The 19969-nt window shown below is 32.2% G+C and overlaps 1 protein-coding gene across 1 annotated transcript; it reads left to right on the top strand.

Annotated features, from left to right (window-relative positions):
* The first annotated feature begins 1208 nt into the window (after positions 1-1208).
* Positions 1209-19927, top strand: LOC127710740 (probable tRNA (uracil-O(2)-)-methyltransferase). Its single transcript, XM_052216693.1, has 11 exons — positions 1209-1708; positions 3358-3478; positions 4584-4800; positions 5198-5266; positions 6375-6482; positions 7667-7738; positions 8038-8144; positions 9816-9999; positions 13717-14056; positions 15152-15268; positions 18441-19927. Exons 1-11 carry the CDS (start codon positions 1342-1344, stop codon positions 18692-18694), a joined length of 1956 nt encoding a protein of 651 aa, XP_052072653.1. The 5' UTR covers positions 1209-1341; the 3' UTR covers positions 18695-19927.
* The last annotated feature ends 42 nt before the right edge of the window (positions 19928-19969 follow it).

Here is a 19969-nt window from a genome sequence, read left to right as displayed (position 1 = left end):
GAAATAAAACCGTATTGTTTATTTGAAAATAATTTATTTTCTTTCATATAGCTTATAATATGTTCTCTTATAATTTTCTCCATAATTTTGCAAACCACTGATGTAAGTCTTACTGGTCTGTAGTTTTTTGCTAGTGATTTATTCCCTTTTTTGAAGATTGCACTCACTAGGGCGTTTTTCCAATCCTTTGGGACTACTTTTTGGGTTAATGATTGGCTAAAAATGATGCCTAGTTGTTCAGCTATACCTTCCTTGACTTCAAACACTAAACAGTCTGGGGTGTAGGTTATCAGGGCCTGGAGATTTATCTGTTTTTATTTTCTGAAAGTGCTTCAATACTAAATCAGTGCCAATATTTAATTCCTGTATATTTTTTTGTATTGTGATATTTTAGGTTCTGGGATATTGCCTTGGGGTTCATTTGTAAATATACACTAGTAAAATACTCTGATAATATTTCAGCTTTTTGTTTGTTATCATCCATTTTTTCAGATTTTACATCTTCCGAGTCAACATGTAGGTCACCTATACCTTCTCTTGTCTTGGTTACTCCATATGGCCTTAGGATTTGTCTTGGCATTATCAGATAATCCTTTTTTCAAATAATTTCTTTTGTTTATTGACTGATGTTTTGGCCTGATTTCTGACTTTGTTGTATTCAGCTCTTGTTTCTGGATCTTGTTTCATTATGATTTTTTTTTTAGATAAAATGTTTTTCCTTCTAATCAGCACTCTCATTCTTTGTCTATTGGGAATACATTTTTCTGTGTCATTGTTTTAGTTGGTACAAATCTGTGTTCTAATTCTTTTAAAATGGTTAAAAAATAATTCCAATTATTATCAAAGGAAATTTCAGCATTGAGTTTATCATACCAGTCTATTTTATTTAGCTCTTGTATAAAATCTTTGTAATTTCCATGATTATACACTGGGACTAGCTATTATATACTATAGTATAACAGTCCCAGTTATACAGTTTAGCTATTCTTATAAGACGTTATAATTATTTGGACTCTAAGGAATTTAGTAAAGAAATGCTTTTAATTCGGAAGACTGCGCGCTGCATGGCGAGGGAGTATTGAACCAATCGCCTGTGGTTTTCATTGGTGAAACAGATTATTGAAGTCTAAACGATTTGCCTGACGGAATAATTTCTGTCGGTACCGAGGATGATTTGTGTTTTATTATATTCAATATGGCTGCGCCCATGTAATTTCGCAAAAACAGAAAAGAAGTCAAATGAACATATATATGATCAAGACAATGGAATCTTTCATTATAGGGTAGAACAGCGTAACCGAAAAAGAAGAACTAGTTAAAAAATATACAAAATACTGTATAATGTTTAACACCAAGACCTTTACTCTGGTTTCTGAAAAAAATACAGACGGCACAAAATATGGCTTCATCAGTTCTCTTACCGTGTGGATAAACAAACCGCACGTTGTGAATCGTCGGCTCTGTGGAGCAAAAATTGATTACTTTGCTTTTATTGAGGATCTGCAGTTACAAACAAAGTTAACAGAACTTACCATTCCTGATACTGATAATCTTGAAAGTAATGGATATAGAGAACATGATTTGCTTGAAATTGATAATTTGCAAGGAATCACAGAAAATGAAGTGGCAGTTATCTCTAGAAAGCTGATTCTTAAATCTGCAAAGGACATGAGTCATGGTCCACAATCTGAAATAATTGTTGTTGAAAGTATGTGTTAATCATGTATATATATATATCATCAGTTGTTCGACCTGTTAGTCAAATGCGTTTTGTTAAATAGACTTTTTCACTTTTTTTGTTTTTTGGAAATTGTTGTTTGTGCTGTATTTAGACCCCTCTACCAAGAAATTTGTTTTACATGCACACGTATAAAAATTGCGGTTTTTAACTAACGCAATCATAGGTTTGAATGTTGTTTTCAATTTAGACTTTTATATATATATATATATATTTAAGAACATCTGTTGTTCGACCTGTTAGTCAAATGCGTTTTGTTAAAATATACTTTTTTGGTCTTTTGGAAAATGTTGTTTGTGCTGTATTTAGACCCCTCTATCAAGAAATTTGTTTTGCATGCACACGTATAGAAATTGCAGTTTTTATCCAACGCAATCATAGGTTTGAACGTTGTTTTCAATTTAGATTTGTATATATGTATATATATATATATATACAATTCAGTCTGGTAACTCCGCCCACATAAGACTTTGTATGTATTTCTGCTTAATTATATACATATGGCAATATACAAATTGTATCAGATTTAATATAAATCGATTCATTGACAACTCAATTTTGAGTAGTTTGTCTCATTTCCCATAAAATATCTGAAATAAATTTTAAAATCAACAAAACAAGTGGGTCACCTGTGTTTTTATCGGAAATGTGTTTGTCCAGTAAATCTGCCCATGCGCAGTTAATATATATGAAAGGCCAGTTTATCACATAATTATGACAGGAAAATGGTGATTTATTAATAGACCACTAAAAAAGGGATTCCAGACAATCGAAAAAAGAAAATTTAAGTCAGAAATGACTTTTGAAAGCAATAATATGATTATCGTTAGCTTTACAAACTGTATTATATACATTACTCAATATTTTCATAATAAAGGCTTTTTCTTTAACAGTTGACATGCAGTGAGGATAAGTACATTTCCTACAATGTATGCATAAAATAGCAGACAAAATATTCACTGAAGTGACAATATGGATTATTACTTAAGTAAATGGGAGTTGATAGGTTTACCCGATGGGCGGAATTACCGGACACTTAACTGTGTTAATTTTTAAAAGTTTTAACTAATTTTTAAACTTCAAACTTCTATATTTTCTGCCTTGATCTACTAGTCAGAGGGGGTCACCACATCAAATTAAAAACATCTGATTCCGTCATTCCCATGGAGCATCATTCCTCTGTGGGAATCGGATCCAGATTTTATTTTTTTCATTAATTTCTCCTCGGGATTCAAATCCTTCAGCGGTTTTGGATTGGGATACCTGGTGTGTATCAAATAATATTGAGAGTTTGTATGACTGAAATTATCTCCATGTTCTGAGTTACTAATGTAAAAACACTTTTCCTACAAAAATAAGGAGACGTCGTGTGATTGCCAATGAGACAACTTCAAGTAGAGACTAACTCACATGAATGTAAGCAATTACACAATGTATATGCCCCTGTACAGCCTTCACAATATGCCCTGATTCACTATAAAACAAAAAATCAACCAACCAATATTTGAAAAAGCCAAATCAATACATGTGTTTACCTTACATGTATTTGATTGAGAATGTGGCATAAATAAATGAATGTGCATAAATTGTTTGTCATGGTTATATAATTACATTTGTAGACAAGGAAAACTGTGTTATAGCATCATTTTATAAGATATCAAGAGCAGATTCCAAGTTGGACATCCCAGAACCCTCATCTTATCAGTTGGTGTTTATAAAAGGATCTGATGAAAGTAACAAGTATGTTTTAAATTGTCATATGAATCTATATTTCTTAATTTATACATGTTTAAATAGGCTGGTTTTTATTAGCTGGGGAAAAAGGAACAATTTTGGACAAAAACAGTTTTTTTTAATTCATCATAACCAAGAAATAGCAAAATGAATAGTATACTATGTTATGTATGTGTAAATGAATTATTATATACTATACAATGTTCTTTAAATTAAAGGAAAATAATATTACTGTAAATTCAGAAATTATTGCAATAGATTTGTATTTTTATTAATGCAAAAAATGTGACAGTATCCAGTTTGCAATAAAAAAAACTCACATTCATATTTTCGGTAGCGATTTTTCCTTATAAAATATTTATAACATAAAAAATGAAATGGCAGCTAACAAAGGCCCCAGATGACAAATGTAAAACAATTCAAACAAGAAAACTAACGGCCTGATTTATGTACAAAACAACGAACAAAAAACAAAAATGATATACATCAACAAACGGCAACCACTGAAATACAGGCTCCTGACTTGGGACAGACACATACATAGTGTGGCGGGGTTAAACAAGATAGGTTTATGGGGAACAACTAATGGTAATTCAATGATAATTGTATAAGTATTGGTAAAGCTTACCTCAAGTTGATTTGTCTATTCTTTGTATGTCATTTTTGGTCATAAGCAGCTCACATATCCATGTAGATAACAATCATTGGCTTTTAAGTGTTTGGGTTTGAGCATTTCTGGTATAAAAATGTTATATTTCATTGCATGGAGACACAAGTATAAGACACCACAACAATGCTACCAAGAACTATACACAGGAAACATGTATGTATCCCACATTCCTCAGACTTAAAATTTATACTGCACTTTCAGAGAAGTTACTGACAGTTATACAACTAAAAAAATTCACCTTAGAGAACAAAGACAACTTCTTTTACTGAGTTTATTAAATAGTCCATTATAATTAAAAAAAAAAACCCTACCTACAAACCCAATTTTTTTTATGGCACTCGGGCAATGGCAAACCAACATTTTTTTAAATATGGCCTATTAAGTGATTCAGAAAAGTGCTTTGATAGAACTGAAATCATAAGGTGCTATTCTCATTTTCAGAATTCAGCTAAAGAAATTACAAGACTCAGAAGAAGTAAGCAGTGATGACTTTGGAACTTTTGAATGGATGACCAACACTCTACTTCCTAAACTCTGTAACTGGAGTGCTGAATCTAAACTGAAGACATCAGTTACCTCCCTTAGATTGATACCTATTGAAGAATATAGCCAGAAATATCAATATTTGAAGGAAAAATATGGAAAATATTTTGTACAGGTAGATATACAATTACTTTGTATAGCTTTGCCAAAATATATATGAACTGTATATTGATACATGTTATAAGATAAATAGGAAAATACATCCTGTTGTCCATAATAAAAAAAAATTCCAGCAGGTAAACTCAGAACAATTAAGAAGAGCTTGTCATATTTTAATGGACACCTGTCTATTATCAAGGCTGAATGTTTCCCTCTTGACATATTTTCCTGTCGAAGGTTGTGGTTCTAGCTTCCTCCACCAATAAAAACTGACTTGATCGTTATATAAAAATAAGGAGATATGTCTACTTCAAATTCTGTTGAGAACTTTGATGTGAATTTAAAGCTTTCCAGAAAAACACATAAAAATTAATCATGTTAGTTGAAATTATTGAGTTTCTGTTTTGTTTCAGAACTGGCCAGAAAGTACAGATCCTCAGAAGTTTGTCTATGAAGATATTGCCATTGCTTCATATTTACTTGTAAGTAAGGTGAATAAACATAGAGCAATCAACTATTTATTCATAAGGTGAATGCTTAACTTAACTATAATCAGTCATCCTACATTTTTGTAATTTTGCACTTGGGCACTATGTGTACTATTTTCATTGTATAAATTTGATGAAATGTAAATAAGAACCAGTTTAATTATTGTGGTGCTTGTCAGGCGAAAGATCTGTGGCGACACAAAGTGATCACTTCTGTTATCTTGTATCTGCTTTGACCACATCACAAATCATTAATCTTCAAATCCTTGAAACAGAAGTCAACCAAATTTGCATAGATTCTTCGTCATGAAGTTACATGTATGTGCCTGCTATGTTGATGCATGGGGTTTCAAATACTAAAACATGGTCTTGGCTATGTCTGCTTATATTATTAAGAAATGCAGACAAAACACCTTCATCCTTGGAAGACTAGTACTTTATCTTATTGGCTTACTCTGAAATTTAACACCTGTCTGTATAAATTGCAGTGTCTTATCAGCATACTTGAAAATGGCATCTGGACCAATCTGTAACCTAAAAAAAAGTACCCCTAGTGGAAAACCGTTCCTGAGTTTGTCCATTAAGATTTGATGAAAAAATGCATATTTGAAATTTGTAAATATCAAAAACTGTGAGGGGAGAACAAAAATGACATACAGAGAGACATTTTAAACATTACGTAAATTCTTATATCTTTTAACCTTTCATACAGGGAGTATAAGTAACACCCTGTACAAACCCAGACAGGGATCTGGAAACATACGAATTTCCTGTCCCTGTTGTATATTAATATTGGATAAAAACGATACATGTATAAAATCATTTTAATTTTAATTTAAATTTTCAAATGTTCATATAAGTTCAGGTATGAAGTCTTAAAAATGAATTTATCATTTATTATTTGGTAATTTTTTTAAGTTTTGGATGTGTTTTTCCATCAGCAGTATTAGTTTCTGTATTTATTGCTATGAAAGAGCAGGCTTTCAAGGAATCCTTTCCATTATTTTGTTTTGAGTTACATGTTCCTTAGCACCTTCCTATTTAAATCGTAAGCCATTAAAAAAAACAATGATAACATTGTAATTGTTTGTCGTGCATTTAGATTTTATGGAAGAAAGAAAGAGAGAAGAAGAAGTTAGAATGTTTACAATCATTTGTAGATCTAGGTTGTGGTAATGGATTACTGGTACATTTACTGGCTTCTGAAGGTGTAAGTGACATAGTCATTATAAAATGTAGACAAGGGTTTTAACTCATATACTATATAGTCAGATTAATAGTTTATTTGCAAATTCAGTAATTTACTTTGTAATTAGAAATCTTTTTGTAAAAGAGAGGCAAAAGATACCAAAGGGACATTCAAACTCAAGTCGAAAATAAAATGACAAACGCCATTGCTAAAAAGAAAAAGACCAACAGACAAACAATAGTACAAAAACACATAGAAAACTAAAGACTGAGCAACACAAACCCCACCAAAAACTGGGGTGATCTCAGGTGCCCCGGAAGGGTAAGCAGATCCTGCTCCACATATGGCACTCGTTGTGTTGCTAATGTTAGTACAAATCCGGTAATAAGTCTCAATTCGGTAGGTCATGGTAGGTAAGAGTTGTTTTCCTTTTGATGGAAATACATTTTTAATTTGCCAATGAAGAGCACATTTATCTCTGTGCAGTGTGTGTAATCTGTAAGTTTTCAAATCTTTTGATTACATTTAATCTTAACTTTCGATATCATTGTTATTTTTAAATAAAAATTGGTTTCAACATATATATATCATTATCAACCTAATCATACATCTTGGGTTTTTTTTTTGGTATTGTTAACATATATACAGATGATATTTCTTAAAACAATATTTGGAGCTGGCATGTCATTAACTGCTAGTAATCCTTTGTTAATCTATGTATCATTGTCATTTTGCTTAGTTTCTTTTGTTACCTATTCTGACATGGGACTCTGACTTCTTTTAAGCTGACTTTTCCTGTGCGTATTGCTGTGTGTTTCTTTATTCTACATTGGCTAGAGGTATAGGGGGAGGGTTGAGATCTCACAAAACATGTTTAACCCCGCCTCATTTTTGCGCCTGTCCCAAGTCAGGAGCCTCAGGCCTTTGTTAGTCTTGTATGTGTTTTATTTTAGTTCATTTATATGTTTTGGAGTTTAGTATGACATCCATTTTCACTTAACTAGTACACATTTTTATTTAGGGGCCAGCTGAGGCCTGCCTCCGGGTGTGGGATTTTCTTGCTGCGTTGAAGACCTGTTGGTGGCCTTCGGCTCTTTGGTCAGGTTGTTTTCTCTTTGACATATTCCCCATTTCCATTCTCAATTTTATTCAATGTCAGTTTTTGCCTCTAATTTAAAAGAAAGTTTTTATGATTTCTATTTCAGCATGCAGGCATAGGACTGGATATAAGAAAACGGAAGATTTGGAACATGTATGGAAAGGAGACAGTATTAAAGGTAAGTTCATATTTCAAAGTTCTCCTCATTAATTATCTTTTACATCATTATTGTGATGCTAAAAGGCTCTGGCGGAGAACACTGCATATTTAGTTAATGTTATTAAACTAACCCTGGACACTGAATCTTTTTGGTAGTATTTTCAGTTTCCATAAGCAGTCCCAAATGTTTGTCATTCAGTAAATATTGGATTTTTGATCAGACAAAGCATTTTAGAATCTCTTTTGAATCATATCTGTTAGAGTCTTATGAAAAACCCCATTCAGGTCCGGCATAATGACATCTTGTTTTTTTAAAAGGAGGTCACTGTAACACCCTCTGCAGAAAATACATTCCCAGAGTACGATTGGCTGATTGGTAACCATAGTGATGAGTTGACACCATGGATTCCTGTAATAGCAGCAAGGTACTTGATGAAAGAATAATATTTTCCTAACAATAAAATCATGTATTACAACTGTGTACTTCCATCTGATTATGGTTTCTCCTTAACTGAAAATTGAGACATGGAAAAAAATCTTAAATTTTTGAAGCTTTCTTTACCAGTCAAGGGTATAACTCTATAGGGTTATTAGAGAAAAATAACATACATTTGTTGTTGTGGACTAAAAAATCCAAAAACTGATAGCATATGTATGTTATATGTTTCAAAGGGGAAATATACATCCTTTGTTTTGTTAAAATGTATACAAGTTCTATTGATATTATTATTGTCTTTATGTATACCCCAGTAAATACATACTAAACTATAGAACGATATAACAGTTCATAGTTTGCCAATAATGCATAGTACACCTATGTTATTACAGAAAAAATATGCCTGTAATAACTAAAGGGTGTTATTACAGCTTCGCTACATCACTTCAAAGCCTTAGCTCAGACATATATCATGCTTAATCACATATGTATTTTAATTTATTGTAAGAAATAATGATCAGAGCATGTAATGAGGTTCTGTGCAAGCTTCCAAGTAATTCTCAAGTGTATCATATAATAAGTTACATGCCTGTAATAACTAAGCCTTGTTATTACAGCTAAGTTTATCCATTAAAAGCCTTGTCTCATTGATTTACCATGGTTGATAAAAAATGTGTTAATTTAATTGGAAAATTAGTTATCAAGGCTATGTATTAAGTTACTGTGCAAAGTTTCAAGAATTCCCAAGTGCCCACTAAAAATTAGAATATTTATGATTTATTCGACAAATAATAAAAACATGTTACTACAGATTAAGAAAATTTAAGGAGTAAAGAGTAGACAACTCATGAAAGTATATTTAATAACACATATATGATGTTTTCTCTAATAACCCTATAGAGTTATACCCTTGACTGTTTACACTGAAAAATAACAAATCACTCCATTTATTTGATTTAGTTGACATAGAAAATATAGATAACAAGTAATCTTGTCAAAGATATCCTTTATTGTTTGAATCATGATTCCATATACATGTAGAAAATTACAGAATCTCATGTAGATAAAAAAAACTTTAAAAGTTAAGTACATGTATGTATGTACAAGTATATTTACCACCATTAATGTAACTATTCTAAACTTAAGTTTTTCTTTTTTAAATTCAAATTCTGAACAAATAGATATGGGGAAATTGTTATTGTGAAATAACTCATGAACAATCAGTTAGCAGAAGTTAATAATAAGAGATCTAGTTACTGAACATTCAACTATGAACAGATCCCATACAATGAGCTCAAAATGTACAAAAAAGTTAATTATAGGTTTTGTAAAAAGTGAGAATTGGACATCATCTTATGTTATTTTATTTAAATATAATAATAAATGAGCCTTTGGTCAGTTTATAATTAATATTGAAATTTTAAAATAGTGAGCGTTGATATTAAGAGACCCAATTCCTAAGAGTTATTAAACCTATTTCTCATAAGGTAAAAATTATCTATGTGTGGCACATTTTGCTGTTGAACCTCATTAGCTGAGGTGCTGACTAACACAAGAAAGACTTCTGCTGGGAGAATAAGATGTTTTGTCGATTATTTCTTCCTTTGTACCATAACATAATTTGCATAAGATTTAAAAATAAACACTTTATACATTTTAGATCAAGTTACACATGTAGATATTTTGTGTTACCTTGCTGTCATTATGACTTTGATTGTAAGTTCAGCGGTAAACAGCAAGGACTAAGTAATTACAGAACATATTTAAATTTTGTGAAGGAGGTCGGAGAGGTTTGTGGATTTAATGTGGAGGAGGATACTCTGAGGATTCCATCCACTAAGCGAGTAAGTCTGATATAACTCTGTCATAAATTCCACATGTTCACTTCCATCCATCTGAATTTATTACCATTAATTTCGTGTTGCTGGCTTTGATAATAACTACTGTATATGACCTTGGAATTGCATCATTGATGATACATGTGTGGCAGGAGATATAACCCTGTTGATGCACCTGGACCTCTATTTAAGTTTTAATGAAATATTCAAGAGTATTTCTTCTTGTCAGATTTTTTTTGTGAAATGGGTTTCACTGACATACAGAAAAGTGTTGGTCTTCAACTTGAATCTTTCATCAAATGTGTTTTTTGGGTAAAGATTGCATGAAATGCAATGAAAACCCTATGGTTGTTGAGAATACCGCGGGAGTTAAGACGTCGCGTTTTACCAATTGTTTCTAGGGTTGACGTCAATGCGGGACGTAGCCTTAGCAGCTCGGATATATATGAAGTAAACGTTAAACTGTATGGTTGTGTTCTTTCTATAAAACGATTATCATAGTTGAGTTAGCCCCGACATTTATGGTGCCATAACCAAAGGATAACATCGAAGATGGAGAAGTTAAAGAATATAAGTACTGGAAATAGAAGTGCAGTGACGAGACTTTTCTGAAAATTTGAGGAGTTGAAGGAAAACACGGACTTTGACAGAGATGAACTACTTGCAACATACGATAATCTTACGCAAAAGAAGAAATTGTTGGAAAAACTGAACGAACAGATATTGGAAGCAACGGATTCAGACAACGTTGAAAGTGAAATAGTAGATACAGATGAGTATTCAAATAATTTAGATACTAAACTTAGACATTTTCGTAATTTCATACAAATTGGTCAAAATCGTACACCAAGTTCCAATGTAACACAATCTTCATATCAAGTACTCAATGTAGAAAGCCCTTCTTTCCGCCCGGCAAATGTTGATAACTTTCAAAACGCAACACCATTCTATGCTTCATCCGCCGCTCAACCACAGACAAGCTACAATGGCTCTGATACAGGCCATATTGCTCCACAAAATATAGCTAGTACTAGTAACCATTGTTTACCCAAGTTATCACTACCGAAGTTTAATGGCAACATTTTAGATTGGCAAACGTTTTGGGACTTGTACGAATCTGCTGTACATTTCAATCCTACTTTGACAAACATTGAGAAATTTAATTATCTAAAATCGCAACTTGAAAGCGAGGCATTGAATATGATTACAGGATTTGTGCTTACAAACGGAAATTATATGGAGGCTATAAATGTACTCAAGGAACGGTTTGGACAACACACCGAATTACGGAAGCCCACTTACAGGCACTTTTAGATATTACCCAACCACGATACACCTTGTCAAGCTTAAGATTATTTTATGACCGATGAGAAGCCTACGTAAGAGGTTTAGATTCGCACGGACAACCTGAGACGTCATATGGAACTTTACTGGTACCAATTATCATGAGAAAGTTACCCAGTGACACTACTTAGCCAGAGAACACGGACCGTCTAGTTGGAATTTGAAAGATCTGAGAAGGAGCATATTGAATGAAATTCAAATCATGGAGGTAGGACAAAATACAAGTACATATCTCGAGTCTTTAGACCGTCAGTTCGCAACTGCATCTACATGTACATTTCATACAGGAACAGAATCACCGCGAGAAAACACATCACACAACGCGTAGAGCCAACCCCGGAATATTACAGAAAGACCATGTGTTTTTTGTAAAGAGATACATGCACCAGCACACTGTACTAATGTTAGTAATCATAAAGCTCGCATGTCTATCGTAAAACGTGATAATTTATGTTTTAATTGTTTAGGTAATCATCATGCTAATGAGTATCAATCGAAACGAACGCGTCGACACTGCAACCAGAGACATCATTCCAGCCTATGTAGTGCAAGTAGCAATGTTAACAGTGAAGGTTTAGCATTCATTACAAGCAAAACAAATAACCAGATTCAATCTACACCCGTCAATCTTATAAATGACACTGTAAACGAGGAAGATACTAAAGTTTTGCATTCATCGACACAGATGCGTACAAATGTGCTACTGAAAACGGCTGTAGCTCCTGTATGGTCAGGTAATATATGTATGGATACGAATGTTTTATTTGATGAGGGTGCACAAAGATCTTTTTTAACAGATGATCTAGCAAAGAAATTGAATTTGAAAACTGAAGGAGCTGAAGTTGTACACCTATTGGCATTTAGAAAGGACAACACAAGCACGAGAGAACTACGCAAAACCACCGTATTTGTCGAAACCAAAAATAGTCGTAAATTTCCTATTGAAGTCCTTATTGTTCCTACTATAGCAGTTCCAATACATAATCATATGCGGTACGTAAACCAAAATATGGATTATCTCAAAGGATTAAGACTCGCTCATCCAGTTACTCAAGACGATTCTTTTGAAATATCGTTACTTATTGGTGCCGACTACTATTGGAGCTTTATCGAAGACGAAGTAATAAGAGGAGACCGACCAATCGCGGTTAAGTCAAAGCTTGGATACTTACTATCAGGACCCTTACAACCAGGAAGGGTACGTTCGTCTATGACATCCAGCATCTTGAACGTACTGGTTTTGAATAAATCAGAGGAATTTGGCTTAAAAGAAATTATAAAGGAACAGACATGTCGCGGATTTATCGAGAGAGATGAGGAAGCAGAACCGACAGGGAAAATATTAAAAGATGGACTGAATGATACGTATCTAATGAACTGTTGTGACTTATTATGGACTGTTACGAAAATGTTTGATTTATTGACTTACTTTCAAAAACCTATAATATGATACTATTTCATTGAAAGAAGGAACAGGTGCACGGAAAATATAGACATACTGTGATTTGTGTATACGAGATAGACTCATTGTGATTTAATCGAAGATAACTAATCTGGAAGTTTATGACTGTGCTAAAGTTATTCAGTTAAAGTTTTAGATTTGGTAGACAGTAATTTTCATTCATTTTCACTTTATTGTAATTTAATTTTAATATTTACTTTTAGCGGCCCGAAGAATGTTGAGAATACCGCAGAAGTAAAGAAGTCGCGTTTTACCAATTGTATCTAGGGTAGACGTCAATGCGGGACGTAGCCTTAGCAGCTCGGATATATATGAAGTAAACATTAAACTGTATGGTTGTGTTCTTTCTGTAAAACGATTATCATAGTTGAGTTAGCCCCGACAATGGTACTGGCTTGATATCTAAATCTTCCATGGTTTATCACTACCTCTGATAGTTCTAGCAAAATAGTGCAGTGAAGTGATCATTCTTTAGATCCTATCCAGTCAATTTCATGCAATGATATGTTATACTTGAATTACAATACTTGTCAAGAAAACTTTTCTTTATTGAAAATTACATGTAATTCATGGTGTATGAATCTGTTATAAAAATAGACTCAACTACAAATGTACAGTCATGAACAAAGGAAGATAACTCCAGCTCAAATTTATAATTTGCCCGTCTAATTACAATTCAATGTTTTATTTTAAATCCACATAATTGCAAAATGAAAGCAATCTTTATCCCTCAGTGCTCACAAGCACTTTGATTATTTTATGTTGACTGTTTATTGTCACTTGAAGGGAGCCATATATCTTGTATCAGTATATAATAGCCATTAACCTACATGTAGTTCTATCCCATTCTTAGGTAATCATGGTTATAGATTAAAAATATCTGAATTATGTGATTAGAAGAGTTTATTCCATTGCAGGTGTGTTTTATTGGGCAAGACAGAACATATCCTAAGAAAGAAGAATCATTAATTGATGATAAAAGATCTATTTATATCAGGACAAGATCAAGTTCCAATCAGTCATCAAACTCGGAAGCAGAATACGAGCCTAGTGCTAAATACCAAAAACTTGACAATGGACAAAAATGGTCCAAAGAGTTTGAGCCAAGGGACCAGAGTAAAGAAAAGTCACGGAACTGTCAGAATATTGACAAGGATATCAAAAATTTAATAATAAATACTGTATTTAAGAAAGTTTTGGACTGTGATAAATCTGAAGTTAGACATTTATCTGATGGGAGGATATGGCATAAAGGAGGTGAGAAAGCTTTTTCTTTCTTTATAAATAATATAAATTAAATTCAATGGCTCTCCACATGCAATAGGGGAGACAATTATTAACATTTAGCATTATGTCCAATTATATTCATGTTGAATTTCATTAAAGTTTTCAACTTACCATCTCCTAAAAAATCACTAAATTGATTTCAGCCAAACTGATTTGATAAGAGATTTAAAAAATGAATGAAAATTTTGGTAGTAGTCAATTAGGTGATTTCCAATTTTAAATTAGATCAACCCACTCTATTTTTCTATCAAATTTCTAAAGCATAACAAATGATTTATGTAAATTTAAAAGTTGTCCAACCTTGCAAACATTGACAATAAAGGAACACATCTAACACACAGTGCCAGGTCATTTTTGTTTTCTGTAAAATTTTGTTTCAAGATTGTGTAGACTCTTTTTCAGAGGACCAATCAACTGAATCAACTGTTAACTTGTTCTTTCTTGAATGTATTTAACTTTAAATTTATTTAACCAAAAGCAACAATCAAACAAATTGAATTTGTTCTCGTCCTGAATATTTGCCTCTGAATGTGAAGAATCTCATAGAAGATTTATCATACTTCTAAAATTGATTCTAGCATACAATAGGTCTATAATTCATTGTATAAATAAGAAGAGTTTGAGGATAGGGGAAATATTGAGTTATGTTTTTTTAAAAATATCAGGTTGGTCGTATTAATGTGGTTCACAAAAGTTTCTAGTATAAATGTTTTGAATCAATGTAAAAAAAAGAAGACTATCTTCTACCCTTGATATGTTTTCAGATGATGAAAATTAATCATAATCATCTAAATCAGCTATGACTTCATAAGCAAACAACCCACAATAATAACTTTCATTACACATTTCTACTAGCTTTATTTTACAACTAATATTTGTCAATTACACAGAAAAGACTGTCTTCTGAATTCAGTTTTACATATATAAAATAATTAAGACCCAATTTAAGTCTTAATTAGTAATATTTTGGTCTGGAAATTTTGTAATGGATATTTGAATCAGAAATAAAATATATAATAGATGTCAAATAAAAATTTTCAATTATTATACATTTGTACTGTGCAGGTTCCATACCATTAGGAGAAGTTGTCAAGTTATTTGACAAGGATGTATTAAAACAGCTGAAATCTGAATGTGGGGGATTACAGACTTTACTGAAAAATCATAACAGTATATTTCATGGTATTTATATTTTCTTATTTTTCTTATTAAAAAATGAGTTTCAGGGAATACAAATAACCAGATATATTATTGTTGTATTTGAAAATATATCAACCATACTACTTATAAAGGGAGTTATTAGAGGGAATATGTTAATGAGACAACAATGCAAAGAAACCAAAAAAATACAGCTAAAGGTATAAAAAAAAAATATGCATAGAATCATTGTCAGAGGACTTTAATGTTTTGACATGGCACAGGGAATTGAGCAAACCATTAAAAGTTATCATGGCCAATTGATGCTTTCCAAGTTTAAGGTAATCTATTGTGTACATATTTTTTTTGGGAAATATGATATTCATTTTTAAGAGGACTTCACTCTCTGAAACAAAATGTATGAAACTTAAGACTCAAACAAGAAATCATCAGGAAATTACCAAAGTAATCTTGAATTTTATTTGATCATTGTGATGATTGAATGTAATGTTTCAATATATTTAACTTATGTCAGAGAAATACTAGAGAAATTATCTTTAATTCAAGAATAAGTTTCAGGCTTATTTTCAAATTTTTTCTAAACCGACAGCTTTTGGTGCAGAAAATCTTCAAGTTATTTTTATGATTAATCAGTATAATTTATTCCATAAAGTAATAAGCAAGCAGATGTCAATAACTGTTCTCATAACACAAAAATGATGAAACTTCAAATTAAATGACTTTATAGTAAATTGATTATACATTGTATACAATTTAAAGATAAATAAATAAAAAACAAAAAGCCAGAAAAAAATAAATAATAAAAAATTGAAGCTACAAAATATTCATATATGATACCATGGAAGTATTATATGGACTGGAACTCCAATGAAAAATTAGTATATTCCCAACCCCACTGATTTCTTTAGAAAATAAAAGGTTCCGACTCAGTTTGTCAAGTACGTGATAACTCCTATTTTGGATATCTGTGATGCCGCCACATGCTACTCTTGTCGTGGTTTGGATATCGAATGTCTTATCTACCTACCAATGTAAATAAACACGGATGTCCCATGGTTATTTGTAGATCGCTACATGAATGACAACACCTGGTTCCTTTCAATAGTAGATGGTGAAAGCCGAAAAAATCTAAAAAATCAGTCAATATTTAGCAGAATACCACATGAAAATTAATTGCAATTGGGAGGAAGATAAGATTATTTTTATTTTTGTTTAATATGTTTTAATCCTTGGAACTTTTAAATCAGTAAATCTCCGTAATAATTAAATAAATACTTTTTATAAGAAATTTATGATTTTGAAGCCTAGCATGTATATGTGCATGTTTAGCCAGCAGCCCTCTCATGAATAAAAATCTTACCATTAAAATTGATTGTAACTAAAACTGAAATGTTCATTACTTGCGAGAATTTTGGCCTTAAGATTTTTTGTGAAAACAGTCGCAGGGTTTTCTTTTCTTTCTTTTTATTTGTTTTAACGCAGCAAAACCTGTAGAAACTGACACATTTGTCATTTCCCTGACAATTAAGTACACATCCGGTTATTTCGGTATATTCCGTAATTACGATCAATGACGAGGTTCCAAAATGATAGCTGACAGAAAGTCACAGGACAAAAAGTCCCTGGACAGAAGGTCACAAATTTGATAGGATAAAAAGTCCCAGGACAAAAAGTCACAAAGACCATGTTTATAATTGTTTGAATACATAGGAACAAATTCTTAAAATAAATTCTTTTTATTGTCTATATTCATTTTACAGTTATGGAAATTATTCATAAGCTTGATTTATGAAGATTTATCAAATTTTAATCATGCAAAGGACATATTTATTGGCACCAAGTACCAAGCCACTTTTTTCACAGTTTTCTTAACAATTATTTTATCATTGTTGTTATTTTTGGAATACATTTGGTTTCAAAGTTGCCTTATATATAATAGTTCAAGACAAATACAAAAATGTTTTAAAAAATAAATGTTTTCTTATTCAAAGAAAAAATATTCTCAAAACTGAATTGTGACTTTTTGTCCTGTGACTTTTTGTCGGAGAGTTTTTGTCCTGTGACTTTCTGCCTTACATTCCCAAAAGTTTTAATTAAACCCATGCATCGATATGACATGTCGAGTTATTTAACAGATACTTAAAAGATTTTGTGGCATCACACTATAAACGTTTGAAGTCGGTTTGTTGGTGTTCCTGTCAATATTATACTTCCATGATAATACAAAACTGTGGCTAAATGTCCAGGCTGAATATTATATTCATCTATTGGTACAACAGAATAAAAGAAATGTCAAAAAATTCAGTTTTAATTTCACAATCATATATACTTCTTTGTCCTTGTTTTTTTTGCATTGAAAATTAATCATTGAATCCTCTATTTACACCAAAAGATGAATGGATATTGAAAAAAGCACCTTTTGGGGACCTTTTATAGCCTACTATGTGGTATGGGTTTTGCTCATTGTTGAAGGCCATACCTTGATCTATAGTTGTTAACTTCTATGTCATTTGGTCTCTGGTGGAGAGGGGTCTCATAGGCAATCATACCACATTTGTTAATTTTTATGCCCCCGCCGTAGCGGAGGGGGCATTAAGTGTTACCCTTGTTCGTCTGTACGTCCGTACGTCCCAAAGTTGGTTTCCGTTCTCTAACTTCAGTTTGCCTCTACCAAATGTTATGAAACTTATACACAATGCTAATTACCACTTATCAAGTTGATTTTTTGGGGCGTCACTTTAACCGTTCTATAGTTATGCCCCTTTACAAACGAAAAAATTGCTGAATTTTTCGTTTCCGTTCTCTAACTTTAGTTTGCCTCAACCAAATGCTATGAAACTTATACACAATCCTTATTACCACAAAATACAGATCAAGTTTTAATTTTGGGGTTGTCACTAAATTTTCTAGAGTTAGGCCCCTTTACAAATGGAAAAACTGCTGTATTTTTGTTTCTGTTCTCTAAATTAAGTTTGCATCAACCAAATTTTATGAAACTTATACACAATACTTATTACCACAAAACTCAGATCAAGTACAAATTTGGGTAGGGTCACTTTTACTGTTCTTCAGTTATGTCCCTTTATAACTTTATATGATATGCTAGCGGGGCATCATCTGTGTCCCATGGACACATTCCCCATTAAGAATACATCATTATACATTTATATACTTATCATTGATTATTTTATTACAGTATCTGGTGGAAATGTACAGTTAAGAGACTTGAGTCTTAATGAACCATACAGTAAAAAGTCACAGCTGTCAAAGAAAGATAAGAGCCAGTACTTTAAGACTTTACAATGTTGGTTTTATGCAAACCATCCTGATGGATGTCCCAGGACAGAGGTCACATGTACTTTTGCACATGGTGAAAATGACATTAAACAAAGTATCTGTGACAAAACAAAGGCTTTAAAGCCTGATGATTATTCTATTGATAATGGATGAAATGATTGTCTCGCCTTGACGGAGTCAAATAGCGAAACATAGGTATGCTTTTTCTGGCGTCGGCGGCGGCAACGGCGGCGCAGGGTCAACAATGTATTAGTTTGTGATTAGGTCTAGTTCATGGTGAACCACTAGTAGTAGGTCAATGATATTTGGTATGCAGTTGTATTAGCATTGGCACATCTCATTACCATGGAGAATATTTGGCCCCAACCTCTCAGTCAAGGTCTATTGACTTTGAAACTTTGCTTAGTTAACATGTATTAGTTTGTGATTAGGTCTGTTTATGGCGAACCACTAGTGGACGGTCAATGATATTTGGTATGCAGTTGTATTAGCATTGGCACATCTCATTACCATGGAGATTATTTGGCCCCGCCCCCTCAGTCAAGGTCTATTGACTTTGAAAATTTTGCTTAGTTTTCATGTATTAGTTTGTGATTAGGTCAGTTTAAGGGGAACTGTTAGTGGTAGGTCAATGATAACTGGTATGCAGTTGTATAAGCATGAGCACATCTCAATTATATGGAGAATATTTGGTCCTTACCCCTCAGTCATGGTCTATTGACCTTGAAACCTTTGCTTAGTTTACATGTATTAGTTTTTGATTAGGTCAGTTTAAGATGAACCACTAATGTTAAGTCAATGATATTCGGTATGCAAATGTATTGGCATTTGCAAGTTTCATTTCTATGGAGATTATATAACCCCACCCCCTAATTATGGTTCATTGACTTTGAAACTTTTACATAGTTTACAAGTTAATGTTTGTGTTTAGGTTTGTTGAAAGGGAACTACTTATGAAAAGTCAATGGTATTTGGTTTGCAGTTGTATTAGCATTGGCACATCTCATTTTCATGGAGATTGTTTAGCTCTGTACCTTCAGTCATGGTTCATTGACTTTGAATATTTGCATAACTTACATGTTAAAGAATTGCTATTTTAATTTCAACATTTGCATTATCAAAATAACAAATAGGCGAGATATATCTCTGTGTTAACAATTAATTCTTTATAGGATGCAGAAAATAAAAATATAAATATTGTTTTCCTGTTGGTCATTTTATTTTGTAAAATATTCTTTCATTATTTTATATCTCCATTTTTTGTAATAATACAAATAAAGCTTTGCATGATATGCAATATGTCTGCAAAAGGCATTGGAATTGGTCTTCAAAATTCACCAACTTTTTGTAATAATATGGTAATAAATAAAAAGTTTTAATATTTTGTGCAATGTGTTCAACTTGGTGTTATATGTTAATGTTTACTGA

This window comes from Mytilus californianus, unplaced genomic scaffold (genome assembly GCF_021869535.1).
Source record: "Mytilus californianus isolate M0D057914Y unplaced genomic scaffold, xbMytCali1.0.p SCAF_8, whole genome shotgun sequence".
Lineage (NCBI taxonomy): Eukaryota > Metazoa > Mollusca > Bivalvia > Mytilida > Mytilidae > Mytilus > Mytilus californianus.
Note: the sequence above shows the minus strand (reverse complement) of the source record. Positions and strands in the feature narration are given on the sequence as shown.

Bases quoted from the DNA above. Each gene is read 5' to 3' on its own strand.
- LOC127710740 (XM_052216693.1), top strand. From the start codon at position 1,342: ATGTTTAACACCAAGACCTTTACTCTGGTTTCTGAAAAAAATACAGAC. The intron at 7,739-8,037 runs GTAAGTTCATAT...TTTTTTTAAAAG, and splicing joins GAAAGGAGACAGTATTAAAG to GAGGTCACTGTAACACCCTC. The intron at 15,269-18,440 runs GTATTTATATTT...ATTTTATTACAG, and splicing joins TCATAACAGTATATTTCATG to TATCTGGTGGAAATGTACAG.